Source organism: Agelaius phoeniceus, chromosome 3 (assembly GCF_051311805.1).
Source record: "Agelaius phoeniceus isolate bAgePho1 chromosome 3, bAgePho1.hap1, whole genome shotgun sequence".
NCBI classification, from domain to species: domain Eukaryota; kingdom Metazoa; phylum Chordata; class Aves; order Passeriformes; family Icteridae; genus Agelaius; species Agelaius phoeniceus.
The window spans coordinates 22,351,195-22,369,460 of record NC_135267.1 but is presented as its reverse complement, the minus strand read 5'-3'; the positions used below and the strand labels follow the sequence as shown (position 1 = coordinate 22,369,460).

At 34.9% G+C, this 18,266-nt stretch overlaps 1 protein-coding gene across 4 annotated transcripts in view; it reads left to right on the top strand.

The window, feature by feature from the left end:
• Nucleotides 1-18,266, top strand: part of PHIP (PHIP subunit of CUL4-Ring ligase complex) — a 108,852-nt gene that overhangs the window by 83,428 nt on the left and 7,158 nt on the right. For 3 of the 4 annotated variants that reach the window (XM_077174853.1, XM_077174852.1, XM_054630703.2), the window contains exons 26-39: nt 10-134; nt 332-414; nt 3,482-3,593; nt 3,811-3,872; nt 5,394-5,549; nt 7,446-7,566; nt 9,194-9,319; nt 11,316-11,388; nt 11,783-11,833; nt 12,140-12,289; nt 13,754-13,906; nt 15,951-16,114; nt 16,590-16,870; nt 17,187-17,348. In XM_077174853.1, the coding sequence (XP_077030968.1) occupies nt 10-134; nt 332-414; nt 3,482-3,593; nt 3,811-3,872; nt 5,394-5,549; nt 7,446-7,566; nt 9,194-9,319; nt 11,316-11,388; nt 11,783-11,833; nt 12,140-12,289; nt 13,754-13,906; nt 15,951-16,114; nt 16,590-16,870; nt 17,187-17,348 (1,819 nt within the window). Of the gene's footprint in view, nt 1-9; nt 135-331; nt 415-3,481; nt 3,594-3,810; nt 3,873-5,393; nt 5,550-7,445; nt 7,567-9,193; nt 9,320-11,315; nt 11,389-11,782; nt 11,834-12,139; nt 12,290-13,753; nt 13,907-15,950; nt 16,115-16,589; nt 16,871-17,186; nt 17,349-18,266 lie in introns of those variants that run through there. The other variant, XR_013181262.1, reaches the window with a different exon arrangement.

Sequence of the window (18,266 nt, the reverse complement as noted above, 5' to 3'; positions counted from 1 at the left end):
TTATTCTAGGAGCAAGAGCTGATGAAAATAGTTGGGATTAAGTATGAAGTGGGATTGCCTACTCTCTGCTGTCTTAAACTAGCTTTTCTTGACCCTGATACGGGTAAACTGACTGGAGGAGCCTTCACCATGAAGTAAGGAAAGCAATAATGTATGCAAATTGGGGGTTTTCTTGGATGGGGATGGCCAGGGGGGTGTTGAGGTTGAAAGTGGAATGATTACATTAATATTGCCTTGTGCTTTTCAAGTGTTGATTTTGAAGTGTTAATTTTATGTGGTTTATGCTTTTGCTGGTTTATTGCTTAATAGTTGTGTGTTCTGTTGTAATTAGGTACCATGATATGCCAGATGTCATAGATTTCCTAGTTTTGAGGCAACAATTTGATGATGCAAAGCATAGGAGATGGAATATAGGTGAGTTGTGGGGAAAGTTGTGTGCTGTGGTTTGGTTTGTTTTCCTAAGTGTCTACCTATTTTCATGATAGCTTTCTTAAAAGTAGATTATGGTAAAGAAATCCTAATACTATACTGAAGTCAGAGAGTAAATTCTGCCCATAGTTAGCTGGAGAGTTCTATGTAGTCCTTGACCAAAGTGGCAGCAAGCAAGCTAAATATTGCAGGTGATCTTTAAAAGAAAGTGCAGAGAAAATTTCAGTTGTATATTTGCAGAGAGAATAGTTAGGGATAGGTTTTAGGAATGTGGTGTTTGTTACTAGCTGAAAACTTCTTGTACCCTATATATTGTTTGTATCTCTTTTTTTTTTAATTGAAGGCCCTCCTACAACTGCATTGCTACTAGGATTATTTTTTATCAGTTTCTGAAATTTCTGCTGAAAACATGGGAATACTTTTTCAAAAATTGCAAATTGATGTCTAGATTGTACAAAAAGAATGCTCTTTCCATCTTCTTATACTTTTTGAATTCTTTTCTAAACCCTATGGTTTAGCTTCACAGAAGTGTATATAGTTATAATTCGCTGCCAAGTGATGAGGGAATGACTTGGATTCTTTTTACTTTGCCTGTGCCCAGTTATTTCGGAGTACTGGATATTGGAACAATGCCCATGACTGGTAGGTCCTCCAGTCAGATCTATTTCCAAGTCATCTTTTCCATATGATGACAAAGATCACCTTTCAGCTGTGGAATGAATTACTCTCCTTTGATATCCTTAGGTTGTATGCCTCTGCAGTATCCTTAGGTTGGCTACTTTACATGTACAAATTACATGATGCCATAGGAATAAGTTCCATATCATCTCATACTTCACACTATGTTGTCTGAAAAGACAGCTCATCTTCAGTTCTACAGAGAATTTGGTAAAGACCTTACACTTGTGATCCAATAAGAAATGTAAACCTTGATTTCCTCTCCAAGATCATTTCAGTTTAAAGCTCTCATAAGTGACAAGGTTGATGAAGATCTACTAATAGGTCACTAAGCTTTGCTGTTTCCTTATGGTTGTGGATCTGTGGTCTTGTCCTCCTCTGCCATGCCATGTTTTTGCACAAAATCATTGCAGCAGCAGCAGAATGATTGCCATAGTTTTTTTGTGAACAGCCTAGCCAGGCTTCCTGAGCTGATGCTGTATTTCAAGAAATTTCCAGTCTGGAATAAATCCAAGCTACACAGAAAGTATTGGAAGTACCAGGACCTTTTATCAAGCTTCCAATGCAAATAATGTAAATTTTTGTTGTTGTCTTGGCTTTGTTTTAGGGAAAAATATCTGTGTATCTATTATATATTTTAATATAAAATTTATATAATTGTATTAATATTTTTAGAAGGAACAAACCAAATTTGAAATTACAGGCTCTTATTTGCACTCAGATTCTATTTACTGCATATTTTTATCTTACTATAGTTAAACTTCAGGTTTAATACTTGGGCTAAAAGCTATCCCAGTAGCATTCCTGCAGCTTCATGCTGCGTGTCTTAGGCAGGTGTGCATGCCTGTCTCTTACATAGCAGCCACTGTGAGTTGCACATACATTTTTTGTTGTCCTCAAGTGAGCATTATGCAGGGATACTCAGTTCTGGAAAATTGCACTGGAGCCACCTTCTTCTAAAGGATTTTTGACTGCTTTCTGTGTAGATGAGGTAGCACAGAGGACATGGGGAAAGCAGAGATTCAGGAGATGGTTCTTTCACTCATGTTGTTTTCTGCTTTAGCATTCTGTCTGTAGGAATGCTGTGGCTCTTGAGAACTTAGAAGCAGCTGCCAGTATATGCCTCTTGAAGTGGTTTTGATCTGCTTTATGTTCAGCTCAGTGAACTCACTCTTAGTTGTACCTATGGACGTTTCTTTGTAAAACTGATCACTAGGGAAGGCTATATTGGAAAACTAATTTTATAGCTCTTCAGAAAATAAATTATTCTTTCAAAATAAAACATCAGCCCTTAATTACATTTTTGATCTTGCATTTCACATATTTCTGGTTTACTTGGTTCTATTCAGCACAATTAGGATTATTAATAGAAGCTTTATAATTGTCCTGAATTACTAGTAATCCATTAAATTCAATTTTTTTTAAATGCAATAAAGAAAGCAGACCATTTTTGAGAATAGATTTACTTCCTATTATTTCAGACAACTTCAGCAAGCATTTGGGCAGAGGGTGGATGTATAGAAACGGAACAAATACTGCAGCAGCTGAGAGTGTGTATATATTCAAATCCCACATAAAAATGTATAGTTCTTGGAATCTCAAGCTTAAAATACATTTTTTCTTATATTGAACAGAATACTACACTACAATTGTTTCTTAATTTTGTGGCATGTGTTATAGAAAATGTTAGCCTTTATGATGGTGTGTAATACATGCATTCTTATGTGTAATTTTTTTTAATAATGCTTCTGACCTTTTTTCTCAGCTGTGTGAATTTTTTGTGGTAGTGAAGCCGTTGCAAGTCACAGTAAATTACTTTGCTAACCTTTTGAGCAAGCTTTAATAAATTTTATTCTATTATCAGTCAGATTGCCTGCATAGTAAAGAGAATGAACCTCTTGAGTTACATTTGCATTGCTGAAAAAGCACTTCAGAAACTAAGGAGGACGAGCTCAGCAGCTTGTAAAATATTCCCCATGCAGAAGTGTCACAGTGTTCAGTTATTTTAAGGTAGCATGTAGCATTTAATGCGAGTAGATTTGAGCTTTAAAGGAGTCTCAAAGCATTGAAATGTCTTACCTTTTATATGAAATTAAGAAATAAATTCATAATTAAAGAATATGTAGGTAGATTTGCAAATCATTATTTTTCTAAAATGCCATATTAACTTTAATTTTGGTTAAAAAAACAATTTTCAAAAAGAATGTAATAGTTTTGTTAGTTTTTAACAGAGCATTGACTCATGCTTGCCTGCTGAGGCTGTAAATGTTCAGAAGGATTTCTGTATTCAGGATCAAGCCAGATATATCTACACCTGATTTTCTGGGAGGGTACATGCCTTATATTGATGAAATTATTTTTTGTTCTTACCTAGGTGATCGTTTCAGGTCAGTGATAGATGATGCTTGGTGGTTTGGAACAATTGAAAGCCAGGAACCTCTTCAGCCTGATTATCCTGATAGCTTATTTCAGTGCTACAATGTCTGGTTAGCAAATTTATCTTCAATCTTTTTTATGTTAATTAGTTCCTTCATTTGAAGTACTGACTGAGAAACTTACTTTCATTAAATTCAGTCATGCATTTCACTGTACCAGTTTATTATAATATTCTGTGGTGTATAAATTAAAGTTTTGTTACAAACATTAAATAATTACATTATTGAAGCAATATTAGTGGATAATTTAAGTGTGGTTATTTTTAAGCTGGGACAATGGTGATACTGAGAAGATGAGCCCTTGGGACATGGAGCTGATACCAAGTAATGGTATGTTACGTTATTAATATAATTTGCTTTGCAAGTGTATTTTAAGAAGAAAAAATATGTTATATGGTTTTACATAAATAATCCTGTTTTTTGGGGGAGGGGGAAGAAGGCCCACAAAGCAGTTGCATTTAAAGAATATCTTTAAATCAATTATTAAACTAAAATAGAATCAAGATAAAAGAAGTGGGAAAAAACAGCAATACTAGATAAACTGAGTGATGTTGAAAATATAAATAATACAAAAATTGCTATACATAATGTACAGTTAAACTTAACTCTTTGTACAATTAGGAAGATAACCCATGCTCTAGGTCAGCTTGAGGAAACTGCTGCTTTAAGATATGCCAGCATTTCTGCAGACATTCAGTGCATTGCAGAGGCAACCTGTGCCTGTGAGAGTTTGATAATAGCAGCGTTTTCCTCTCTCTCTGGCCCAGCACATGTAGCAAATACACAGGCTGCATGGTGGACAGCATAGCATGGGCACTATTCACATGTTCACAGTTTGTTGGTTGCTTGCTTGGGTTTTTCTAAGACTTCATAGAACTCTTGTTAAAAAGCAAAGTAGAATCCGCATTGTTTCCTTGTGTTTTCCATGGAACATTTGATAATATTGTCTCTCGAAAGTAAGCATAAATAATTCTTAATTATTTTAATTGTACTTGTGTTCATTTCAACTTTTTATTTTGGTTCAATCCTTCTTTTAATGGGTACCTCTTTATCATAAGTAAAAGACAGGTGTTAGAGTGATAACATGATTAAAATAGATAATTAAAATAGACTGCCCCTGTTTACTTTTTAGTAGAGGCCAATTCCTATTGTCTTAAAAAAGGAAAATTAATTTTCAGATAATACTGATTAAGATAACGAAACCTGAATTTGATTTTTTTGCTATATTTACAAATATCAACTTTTTTAAAAAATTGTAAAGAGAACTGCTTAACATCATACTTTAAAAATCTGCTGTTACAGTATAAATTGTCAAAACTGGTAGGTCCTCAAGGATGCTAAGGTGATAAGACTATTAATTTGCATACCCAGGAGCTGTCATTTTAGCATTTGACATCAAAACTATGGCAATGTAGAACCACTACCTGGAGAATGTTTTAGCAGCAATGTCAAAGCTATCTTAAACTATCTGGAAGTCATCCACCATTCCTTACCAAATAACTTATTACCAAAAATATTGGCTTTTAAACACAGAATAACTCCAAAACCAAAACACAAGTTTTAACTGTGATAAAGGAGTGTCTTACTTGGTTCTAAAATGAATTTTACAATTAGTATTTGGAAGAGGATAAATCTTCGGGGAGAACCTCTACACCAAACTGCATTGTAAGGATTTAAATGTAACACAGAATAATATACAGAAAAGATACTGGATATATCCAAAATGTCTTTGAGCAAATCAAGGGCTATGCATTTATAAAAATGATTTCATGGTATCTTTGATTTACAAGAATATGTATTACACAAGATACAAACATTTATGTTTGATTTAATTTTCATATTCTGTTCCAGCTGTATTTCCAGAAGAACTGGGAACTAGCGTTCCTTTAACTGACGATGAACGTAGAACACTGCTCTACAAACCTTTGGATGGAGAGTGGGGTTCCAGGGCCCGAGATGAGGAGTGTGACAGAATTATTGCAGGGATAAACCAGCTTATGACTCTAGGTAAACTCTGAATAATATGGGTATGTTTGTAGTTGATGTTTTTCAGACTACGATCATGCGCACTTCTGAAATTACCAAAATGAATGTGATAAAATACACAACAAAACTTTCTCATTGAGCATTTTGAAGTTTTTTTTTTATAGTGAGTATTTATGAAACCTACATTTTTTTTCTGTTTCCCAATATGCTAGGGGTTTGAAGGGTTTTATATGTTAAAAGCGAGTTACTTGATTTTTTAACTTTAGCTACCAGAATCTCATGTTGGGGTTAAAATTAAAACCTTTATGATTAAGTGAATATTAACTACATTATGGACAGATGGGGGAGGAGGAAAAAAGCATAGATTTACTTAGATAATGAATATCTATGTGTGGATTTTCCCTCTGCTAATTCCAGATTTCTTCCCCACATTTCTTTAATTACATAAAATGTTGAGGGCAAAGTAATTGATTTACCTTAGGAAAGCTACTTGCTATTTAGTTGCGGAGCAATTTTTCTTTACAGGCAGCTTCTGAAAAAGTAATTGTTAAAATGTTTAACACATTGCTGCAAAATTTACCTGATCACAGATGAATGTCTGGATGGAGATCCATCAGTAAATACAGGCTGAATTATAAGTCTTCTTTGTGTCTTTATGGGGATCAAAGGATGTTCAATCACCAGTCGTAGGTTTTGGGCTAACCGTGGTCATGCATTAAATATAAAAGTCACAAAAACTTTATTTAACTGATTTTTGAAGCACTTAATGCAAAGTAAGATTTATGTTTCAAAAAAAGCCAAAAACCTCTCAACTCCTGAAATAATTCTGATTACCTGTATATTCCATATGGTTTCTTTGATGACATACTGCATAAGAAGCCTCCCTTTGCTTCCTAAACAAAGGAGTTATCTGTATAGTGTAGTAGGACAAATTAGAGATTTCTGTTGAAAAACCCTAAAACTCTGAGGAAATTAAATTTGAGTTGTTTTTGCTGTGCCATCTAAGAGTAATCATTTTATATATTGCATTATGGTGTATGGTAGAGCACTCAGTTTGGGATTCAGCTACAGCAGGTGTGGTGCATATTGGTACAAAGTAGCAGTTGCTAGAACATTCAAAAAAGTAAACAGCTTTAAGAAGAAGAGCAATCGTTTTAGCAGCAGCATATTTTCTGTTTTTAAAGACTTTTGATACTTTTAAAGATGATTTTATGGTTTTGTAATGTAGTATTTTTTCCTTGAGATACAAGATGTTAGAATGATGTGTCTAAGCCCTAGTGATGATTCTAAGTACAGGAGGGAAAATGCAAGGTTGTTAAGGTGCACAGACTTAAATTGCTCAGCAGTCTTCTAGCACTATATTGGATTGATTTTGGAAGGCTTCCTTGCTTTTAGGTAGGGATAGGAGAGAGTGTTTCTGTTTACTTTAAGCATGGATTTTACCCACATCTTACAGAGGCTGAAATAGCACTGTAGTTTTTATGGCAGGAATTTAATGTATTGCTTTGTTTAAAGATGTGAGAGTAGCAATATAAAGTGAAATGAAATGAGCCTGTGCTGTAAATAACGATACTGAATTGCATGCCTTCATCTGTGTATAATATTTATACTTTTCAAATACATATATTTCAAATGTGCACTTGGCTATGCCTTTGGGGAGTGTGGTGCTTCATGCATAACATAATGGGCACCCAGTTACTGCAGCAATAGGATGTACAGCACAACCTCAGCAAGCACTCTAAATAGGATATCAGAAATCATTTGGAATATCTAGTTACTGTTATTTTTGGGAAACTGCTGTGCATTTCAAACATGAAGAAATAGCTTATGTTGCAGGGGGGTGAATCTCAAAACTGCTATGGAACTTTATGGTAACCCCCCACTGTGGGTTTTGTGGTTTGCTTGTTTTTTTTCTAGATATTGCTTCTGCATTTGTGGCACCAGTGGATCTTCAGGCTTACCCAATGTATTGCACTGTTGTGGCATATCCCACAGACCTCAGTACCATTAAGCAAAGACTGGAAAGCAGATTTTACAGGTTAGACCCAATTCTCAGTTCTGCTGTGATCTACCAGCAGCTTTATTTTTGGTAGCTCTTTGTCTTGTCATACAAACTAGGAGGTGGGCACGGGTGTGTGCTTTTATTTCCTTTCATCTAATATCCTTGATCTAGGTTTCTGTTTCCTAAAACTCAACAAAGGATTGAACATCTCCAAAATGTATTTTAGAATGACATGGCATTCAAATTCCTGATTATGTAAATGACTTTTTCCATGTGAGATTCAAATTCCAGGGTTAGTAAAGTAACTTTTAGTCCAAAGGATAAAGTTTCCACTTAATAGTTTTTTAAGTATTTTCAAAATTTAATAAGAGAGACCTTGGAAATATCTCAAGTGTTTTTTTTTGTCCTTATGTGCTTTAAAAAATATTTTTGTATCACTTGAACAGCTACACTGAATCGGACTTCTTGAATTATTGGTGTTGAACTTCTGAATTGTTCTACAGCAACAAAAAAGTTTATACTTTTTGATACTGTTTTGATATTTTCTTAAATTGTGATTCCAATTGCTGTGGGTTTTTTTCTTTTTTTTTAGTAAATATCTATATAGGAGTATAGTTCTTTAAATTACTTCAGTTTCCTTGAAGTTTTGTTCTATTTCTATTTTTAAAATCAGTGTCGCTTTAGTTTCTTTTGAATAAATATGGATAGGATTTTGTTTTGGGCCAAATTTCAAAATTCATTTTTAATGCTTTATACATGCTAAATGAAGATTGAATTCTAAAGTACATTTGCTTTTTCATTTTCAAAATAGCACCTCTGGTTTTTATCATTCTATTGCAGTATTGAATTCCATGTTTATTGTGTCATATGAGGTAATCCAACTTTCTCTTCTATAATGCACTGCTTTGCTGTCAGATAGAGAGAACTTTTTGCTGGATTTTGTTTCTATTGTCAAAAGAGAAAGCAGTTATTTTTGGTAATAAACACACCTTCAATTAATGGGCTTTTTTAGTTTGTAATATTGCTGAGGCCTAGTTAGGTAATAAGCAACCATATTGTTGCACTTTGCAGTGATTTATATATATATTTAGTGGATTGTTCAGATCACTTTTGATTTTTGGTGGTTCTTCATGAGGTTTACCTTAAAACTAACTTTTATGCCATCAGTCTATCTTGTTATTTTACCTTTTTTATATAGGGATCTATTTTTTTCAGTTATTCTGCTTTTGTGCATAATTTTCTATAATGTGGCTATTCTATAGTTAGGTTATTAAATCAGGGGAAATCTGATTGTTGTCTGTCAGAAAAAGGTATACTGTAAAAGATTTTTATTACTATTTTGTTAATCCTTAACTGAGTTCACAGGCTATGTAGGATGGGTTATATATATCATAAAGGAAAAATAAAAGCTGAAGTGAATATATGTTCTTTAGGCCATTTGTAGAGATTACCACAGAATATAACATAAGAATGGGAAGCCAGAGGAAGCTGCCTGCTGCTGGTCACTCAGGGCAGCATATCCAATGTGCACATTTTCTGATGTAAGGGAAAACAATGGTGAATGAGAAGAGGGCTGTAAGGTTTTTTCCCCTGTTCATATATATTGCTAGAAGTTGTCCTTATTTCTTTTTCCTTTTCTTTCCTGCCAACTGTTTTGATACAGGCGCCTTTCTTCGTTAATGTGGGAAGTGCGGTACATCGAACACAATACTCGCACATTTAATGAACCTGGAAGTCCTATTGTCAAATCTGCCAAATTTGTCACAGATCTTCTGCTACACTTCATAAAGTGAGTTGCTTAGTAGGTCTGTTGTTATTCCTATCTCTTATCAAGGCAAAAGCCTTTTTAGATTAGAATTTTAAAGTAAGATAGTTCTGCACTTTAAATAAACCTGTTGTCTGCTGTTGGGGCAGAAAAGAATAGAGCTTATGTTGACAAAGAATTCATAAGTTTGCAAAACAAGTTTTGTAATACATTGAAAGGCATAGATTGGCATGGCATTTTATTTTGAGAGACTTTCTCCTAAATGATAAAAATGGGTTTGAGTTCATGGAGTTACAGATCTTCGTGGAGATACAGATATATTCATTGGTAAGTTAGGAGTTCTAATTTCGAGGTTGAATACTGGCTATGTTAGCATAAATATGAAATCTAGGCTACAATTTATAATAGGCTTGAAAATGATGTTTTATATGTATGCAAAGTAAAAATTAAAGGCTTTGTAGTCAACTGAAGTTGTAGCTGTCTTTCAAACATTCTATTATTAGCTATAGACAAACTCAATGACAAATATTTAAGATTTTTCATTCAGTTGACACATCTACAGAGCTGAAGTTTGTAAGAAGTTTCTGTGCCCACAGCCTTGGTTTGCTCGTACACAGTGAGCGCTGCTGTTTCCACCTTGCAGACACAGCAAGATACTTCATTAGTTTAATAAAAATTGTGACATTTTTAGTGGTTTCATTTGTCAGTGTTAAATTGGATCTAGTTCTTTTTTATTTTGTGTGTTCTTAAAAAACATTAGAACTCTGTTTAGTATTTGGAAATCTAGGACTTTGAGTCCATAAATAAATCTTCAAATTCTCTAGTGCCTGTGATTTCTGATATTTGCTGGAGAATGCAAAACACTTAACTGCTTTAGACATTAAAAGTTTTAGTGAAGTATATACCATTAGGAACAGATACATATCTAAAGGGCTTTTCTGTTACTAATTTTGTTCTTTAACATCTTTGTCCTACATGGTTTTTTTTCTGATTAATTAAGCAGCTCAGAGTTTTTCAAAGTGTATGTAGCTCAGAGTTTTTCAAAGTGTATGTTTTTAATTGGCTTAGTTAAATTAGTGGATATTCTTGGATATTCTTATTTAATAATGGGCTATAGCTTGACTCTATTAATATACTAATTTAAGTGAACTAGCAATTCATGTAAAGCCCAGGCTTTATGGTTGTAACTGTAAGGTAGAAGGCCTAGACAATGGAAAGCAAAGCCCATGGTTGTAATGAGAATGAAATATCTCTATGCCTCTGAGAATATACATCTTAGTTTGTTACATCACCCAAGTATCTTAAAGAGCTGAGATGGGCGGTGGATGTTGCAGTTAGTTTATCTTTTTTTACCTTCTCTCACACACAGCTGTTCTAGTGGTAACAGCAGTAGCCTTTATTAGGGATTCTGATTCCATGTGGAGTTGCTGAGTGTTTACAGTTACAAGTGGTAAAAGTGTTACAAACCACTTTTCTTTCCAGTGGTTTGTATTGCTACATAATAGAACACCTTTGAGCTTTCCTTTGTAAGGATCTTTAGGTGTTAATCAAGAACTGAGGATCAGGTGTTTTGCTGATTTCATTATGCAGGTTTACACAATAACAGTGTTGGTCCTTCCATATGTGCATTTCAAATGTCATGCATTGTGAGTGCTAAATTAAATTATTAAATTGCACTTTTGTACAATAAATTTACCGTAATGCTCCTTAAAAAACTGCGAGCCTCAAACCTTTTATATAGTACAGGATTAGATTTTTCTGATGCTGGCCAATGCATGGTAAAGGATTATGATTTTTAATTTTAAAACATTCACACTGTTAAGTGATCTGTATTTTACAACTTTTTGAGCAGATGGTTAGCTTGACTTATTACTTCAATTCTCTTAGTATTCATATAGCACTAAACACATTCTCAATTTATTTGGAGATGGCTTCATAAATATTTTGCTTTTCCTAAGGAAATTACAGTTGTTTCCACAGGTGATAGAAAATAAATGTTAGCTTCTGTTTCTTTTTACAGGGACCAGAGCTGCTATGACATAATTCCATTATACAATGCAATGAAGAAGAAAGTGTTGTCAGACTCTGATGAGGTAAGTGGTTGTGTCTTGGGCATAGGCATTGATACACTGGAGAAACCAGACTGCTGTCTGTCCTGTGGAGGACCAAAGTACTGCTTTCAGTCACTGCTGGGAAGTGGAGTGTACTTTTCTGTCAGTACAACGTTTCTTCTTGTCAGCTGGGAAAGTGGGTGAAAATCCAGCCTCCTCGCTTCCTTTAGTGCAGAGAGCTTTAATAGTTTGCTGGAGGATGCTGCTTAGATTTCTGAGAGGTTCTCAATATTGACTGTCATATGAAATTCTTCTCAGAGGGACGTGGTAGGACTGTAAACACTCAAATTGTAAGTTTAAAATATAAAAGAACTCACCTACTCATATATGCTTATATTTTTTAACCTTTTTATGCGACTCATTATCTTGCTCAAAGGAAGAAGAGAAAGACACAAATGTGCCGGGGACTTCCACTAGAAAAAGAAAGGTAAATGTTTTTAAATTTTTTAATTTATATTTTTAGTGCTACAGTTGCTGAAATTGCCTTGTTTATATTGCATTTGTAAACAATGGAATGTAAAACTGAATATTTCTAGTATTGTGTAATGTCAGCATTTTGAAAGTTTTGAACTTTGTGATATGTTATTCTACTGAACTGTTCAATGTAAAAGTTCTTCTGTCTCTGCTGCTGCATGTTGTGAATTCATGTATATCCTGTGGGGTAACTCTCCCATTAGATTTTGTAAAAGCAGCTAGTTTATTTAATATACACCAGGCACTATTGTCATTTCAGGATCATCAGCCAAAGCGGCGGCTCCGTAATAGGGCTCAGTCATATGACATTCAGTCATGGAAGAAGCAATGCCAGGAGCTGCTGAATCTCATTTTTCAGTGTGAAGACTCTGAGCCATTTCGACAACCAGTGGATCTTCTTGAGTATCCAGTGAGTATCTTAGAACAAGATGACTGGTTATAATCCAGTTGTTAAGTAGTGGGTTGGTTTGTTTTTTTTAACTTTGACCATTTCTTTAGTTCTTTCAGTTGAAACTTCAGGCAGCTGTAGTGACAGAATTCTTTTCAGCACTTCATTGTCACTTATTAAATAACGTTTACTGTTTTTTTTCAACTAATTTCTAAATAAATAATACTTCTCTGCTCTCTCAGATACTTTTGTTGGAAAATATTTAATATTCAGGGATGCTTATGTTATTAAGTAGATTACAGCTTTTAAAGTAAATTACAGCTTTTGCAATTAAGATGTCTTTCCTTTCCTGACTGAAAAATGGTCATATATATGAAATGCTTATATTTGGTTGCTGCATGTGATGTGTTGTCAAGGATCATTGGTTTCATTTCAGAGTATAAAAACTAAAAGTAAGATTATATAAAAACTTGGAGTAATAAAGCAAAGATTTTGCTTGCTTTCCTTCTACTGTATCTTAAATTCTGTAAAATATTGTTCAAGGGTGATGAACTTGGGCAAAATTAACTGTCTCGATTAGAGAAAAGAAATGCTTCTTTTTCAGACATCACTAGTAGATCTGTCTTGGCACTTCTGCAGCCACTGGGTACCATTATTTTTTATGTAACCTAAACTTTATGCTGTGGCCAACTACAAGTAGCCCTATATATCTGAGATCCTTAAATGAGCTGATAGAGAGCACTCTGCTAGGCTTAGGCATGAAACACACTGGTCCCTGGTGTCACAAGCCTGTTTAACATGCAGAGGCACTCCTGTAGCTTCTGTTTGCTCTGATGGATTAGCTAAAACTTTTTGGTTAAATTTGGTATTTAAGCTTTTCCTTGTATGAACATGTCTCTATTTCTTCCATTTCTGGAAAAAAAATTTCTGTCATTGGCTTGACTTGGGTCCCACCTAAGCATGTAGAGTTTTTGATACTTCATTACATTCATAAATTGTTGGGTCTCCATTTAGGAAACTGCTCAGGTTTCAGAAAGGATGATAAGCCTCTGATCAGGCTCAAGTATTCAAACTTCATATTTTAAAGCTAATATGTGAGAACAGTATTAGTCATAGTCCTAAGTTTGAGCTGCTAAGCCACCCAGAAGGCTTGTAATCACACTTTCATATCACTGTTATCTTCATGTCAGTGTGTCAGTAATGCAACCCTTAGGACACCAAATTCTGAGCTCTGTGTTTCAGTAAATAGGTTTATAAAATGAATTAAATCATCTATCAGTTAACTTCTAACCTTGACCCTGCTGAGTATGTCTGCAAGGGAGTTATGTTGTATATTAGTGGAAAGGGGAAAAACATCTTCAGCAGTCTTCCATACCTAAAGAGGACATTTTGCTTAAACAGGTTTATCAAACTCATCCTAATGAAAATTATATATTAAGGCTTGGGAGAAAAACTGTAATAAATTGCTTTGCTATTTCCAAACAGGATTATAGAGATATTATTGACACTCCTATGGACTTTGCTACTGTTAGAGAAACACTGGAAGCTGGCAACTACGAGTCACCAATGGAGTTATGTAAAGATGTGAGACTTATTTTCAGCAATTCCAAGGCCTATACACCAAGTAAAAGATCAAGGGTAAGATTTTATTGCTTTCCATTGTTGTTGTTTGAAAGAACACTTATCTCTGAAAAATATAGGACTGAAAAAGCAGAGAGACAGTGTAATTTGATCGCTTTTAAAAAACAAGTTTAATTATATCTGATCTTAAAATATGAATATTTTTGAGAAACTATTACAGATTTGTATTTGAAGAGAAAGGAATGTGTGCTTTTTAAATATCAAAAGTTCTGATGTTCTGCATGTGTGTTTCAAAAGTAAATATTAGAAAGGGGGTCTAAACAGAAAACCACATGGAAAAAAAGTTCTGTAGAAGCAGGATTATGAGTACAATAGTGAAATTTAACCAATATTTTAGGGAAGAAAAACCAGATTTTCAAAAGAGACACCCAGGGAGCCTCTCTACTTTGAAGGTTGCTCCAAACTGAAATATGCAGGTATAGACAGATGAGGATGTTGAAATTCTGTGCTGTTCAGTACTGTGCAGTAGGATTATAATGAAGCTCTTAGGACTTCTGGGAAACAGGACAGTTTACACAAAGTGTCAGCTTACAAAGCTCTTCATACTGAGATGTTCTGCTAGTAGTAGGTGCAGTGTCTGATAGCAGTTAAATCATGGATGCATATTTACCTGGGTTCAAGGCTTCTGTGTAGCTTTTCTTCTACTAATGTGTGTTAGGTTTTAAGACCAGAATTATTAACAGCTTTTATGTTTGGCTGTTCTAAATAGCAAGTTAATCATTAGGACTTCGTTGTTTTAAGACTTGGGCACAAATTTCTTAGTAGGTAACTAGCAGGATCAGTGATTACTCTCCAGTCAGTAGCAGACAGGCCCACTCTCTGTTGAGGCTGCCATAACCCATAAAAGAATTATTCTTTCAGCTCCAGCAAATGGCAGGGCTTTTGGGGCAGGTCTGGATTCTTTTGTGGTTTTCCTTTCTCTCCTTGACCTCATCATACCTGACATTATCTTTAGCTTTGTGTGGTTTTATAGATTCTTTTGACATTTTCATTTCTTTCATGTTTCATCCAAACAGACTGTTATAGTAATAAATTTGTCTTTTTTTGTTTTACTCAGAAGTGGAAGGTTCTTATGTCAAGAGTTTTAATATTCTAGAACCTATGTGTTTTCAGGGCATGCAACATGTAGTTGAATGTGATGTTTTTACTGTGTCATGCACGTATATTTTTAGCATCTTACTTGATGTCACTGATGCTTATTTGAACCATAAACTGATGTCACTGATGCTTTCTTGAAGAGTAATCCTAAAGTCATCAGGTTTGTTTTTTTTTTGCTTGGCACATCAGACACACATTCCCTTGCATTCTGTCTCCAGTAACTCGTGCAGAATCTGTCAACCTGCCGAGTCTGGTGCTCAGATGGTTTGGTGTGTCATTAAGTAGAAAATGGTTCAATATTGTCTCTGTGTTTCATTGTCTCCTCAAAGCACAGGTCACTTTGGGGTTTTTTTTCTGTTTCCAGAATTAATAGCAACTGTGCTCAAATAATTACTTGTGATCTAAACTGAATTTGGGAGTCGCTGTAAATCATCCAAGTCTAGAGATAGGAAAAACAAAGTGCACCTACATTATTCCAAAACATTTATTGTACCTGTTGCAGCCAACTTACTTGTAGTATCAATTCATCTATAAAAGGAATAGAGTGTTCAAATATAGGATATAAGGATACAAGCTAATAGAGCAGAAAATAAGATTTCTTGACCCTAGGTATGATACAGCAAAATTACCTTAAGGATCTCTCTTTGTGATTTCTGTTGAAACTAGAAAGGGATACAGTCTAGAAAGGCAATTGAAAGACTCATTTTTCCAATTCTTCCTTTTCTGTGTCATTTTCAGTTGTGATACGCTTTTCAAAATCATGAAAATAGTTAGAGCAAACCTACACATGGGTTAGCATATATTTATTGAGACAGATGATAAATTTCCCTAAAACATTTCTATATAAATAACTTTTTACTTTTCTAGCTCTTGTTTGGTGATAAATAAGTAAAGGGACACTTTGGAAAAGTATCAAACGTGTTTACTGACTTTTCCTTTTCAGATCTACAGCATGAGCTTGCGCCTTTCTGCTTTCTTTGAAGAACACATAAGTTCTATTTTATCGGATTATAAATCTGCCCTACGCTTTCATAAAAGAAATACAATAAAGAAACGAAGGAAAAAAAGAAGTAGAAGCAGCTCAGTTTCCAGTAGTGTTGCATCCAGGTACATTAATTCCTTTACAGTATTCATGAAATGCTGTGAAATTTTGACATACCTAAACAATAAAACTTAGTGTGTTTTTTTCTTAATACTTCCTTTACTATTCCCTATATTGCAGAATGGTAGCTTTGACATGCAAGTCCCTATGATGTGGAAGAGTTTTAAACTTTACTTAGAGCTATCCTAGTGTAAGTGCTTAAAATTCAAATAACTGCTAAATGTGTACAGTAAAACAGCATCGTTAGGATAGTGATGGCATCATGCTTTATCATATAACTATAGTATTTATTGTAAAGATTCACTTTCCAGAAGCTCACAACTTACATGAATTTCCACAGTAAATGCCATATTTTTAACATACTTCATGCAGAGGTGATTGTTTTACTCCCACAATCTCAGACACTAGCATTTAATTTTATTTATTCCTGTAAAATGACGAGGTGGTCATCCAGGGTACAAATTGTTACTCCTTTTGCAGCCCTGAAAGGAAGAGGAGATTAATAAAACCTCAGCTGAAGGCAGAAACTTCTGCCACTTCATCATCTTCTGCACCTGCACGGTCGACAGCACTGAGACACGCTCCGCCTCAGATGAACGGAAAAGCCGCCGAGGCCGCCTCCCTCGTGCGGACTCGAAGCAACAGAGGGATAACAGACGTGGCTGTCACAGAGCAACCATCCACTTCTTCAGGAGCAAAGCCTTTAACTATAAAGCCTTTAATTACAAAGCCTAATACTACTGCAGGGTCAGGAAAGTCAGGCAAGTTGGGGTGCTTTTGGTTTTGGTTTTCTATTAATTAAGCCATGAATGTTTTTTAAGATAAAACCAGCTCTTTGGAAATCTAGTATCTTTCTCTCAGTTAAGACTGGTTCTGTTTTCAAACTGCTGGGCCTTTGAGGCTCTTCAGAGGAAAATTGAACAAGTTAGGCTATGTTGTTTTATCTAGGAAGCTTTCTCCCTTTTGGATCACAGGGTCAAATTGTTTGTAGTAGAACATGAATTCCATTTTAGCCCAACAAGATTGAATGTTGTATAATCTACTTGAGTTAATTTTTTTTTCTTTTTATCCTTCTAGTACTGGAGAATTCAACCAAACATTCCAAGAACCAGAATATTGTATCAAACCCTTCCCCATCTGATTACAGTCATAACACTAGGAATAACTCCACGAAAGAAAATCCTGAGAAAGAGAAGCAAATCAAGCGCAAAGTAAAATCTTCCACTGTTAATCCACAAGGTACCAAATTTCTCTGGAACTTCCTCCCCACCCTCAGAGTTATTGATGTAGTCACTGTAGTGTTGTACTTTAGTTGTGGTAATTTGGGGGTAGAGAAATTAGAATGCATGATGATTTTGCAGAATAGGGAAATCTAACAAAACAACTCAGTCACCATTAGTTTCCTTCTTGATGAATTAGCATGGTTTTGACACCATTTCCATGGTGTGCTAACTGTTGTTTAGATGATTTTGAGATGAGCACCTCAAACTTGTACCTTAATTTAAATTATTACAAATGTCATGTTAAAAGTTTCTAAATTCCAAAGCAGACTTCTGCATGGTCACACTTTAAATCCTGTGTGTTTAATCACATAAAACTTCTGTGGGTTATATTTGGGTCACTAACACTGAGTGTGATGACATTCTGTGCAGCAGCAAGCATAAAGATCAGAGGACCCCAGCTGCAAATTTATTCTTTCATTTTTTGGCACAGGAAAAAAAAAACCTATGCAGTGTTTACTGCTTCTATTTAGTATATTTGAATGGCCTGCTTGGACCTAGTTCATGAAATCTCCTGAGTGAGCTTGCTTGGTCTTTTGATGTCAGAATACCTTAAAATTCAAAGCTTCTGTGGAGGTTGAAATAAGATCTCCTAGTCAGAAAGCTTTCCTGTTTATGAAGGAGCTTTGAAATGTTCATAAGATGCTTTAAACAGGTAGATCCACTAAACATCTTTTCTCTGAAAATGGGGACACAGTAGTCTGCAAATTGGGTCCCATCTAATTAATCTGCCTACTCCTTGTAGTCCTCTCCCCTAGGAGTTCTTTCTTACTCATCCATGCTTCTGAAAAAGTAGCTCTTGATCTGATAAGTGAAATCATCTGTCCATTGCTTGTAAGCTTTCTCACAAGGGCCCCAGCTGTTCCCACATTGCATG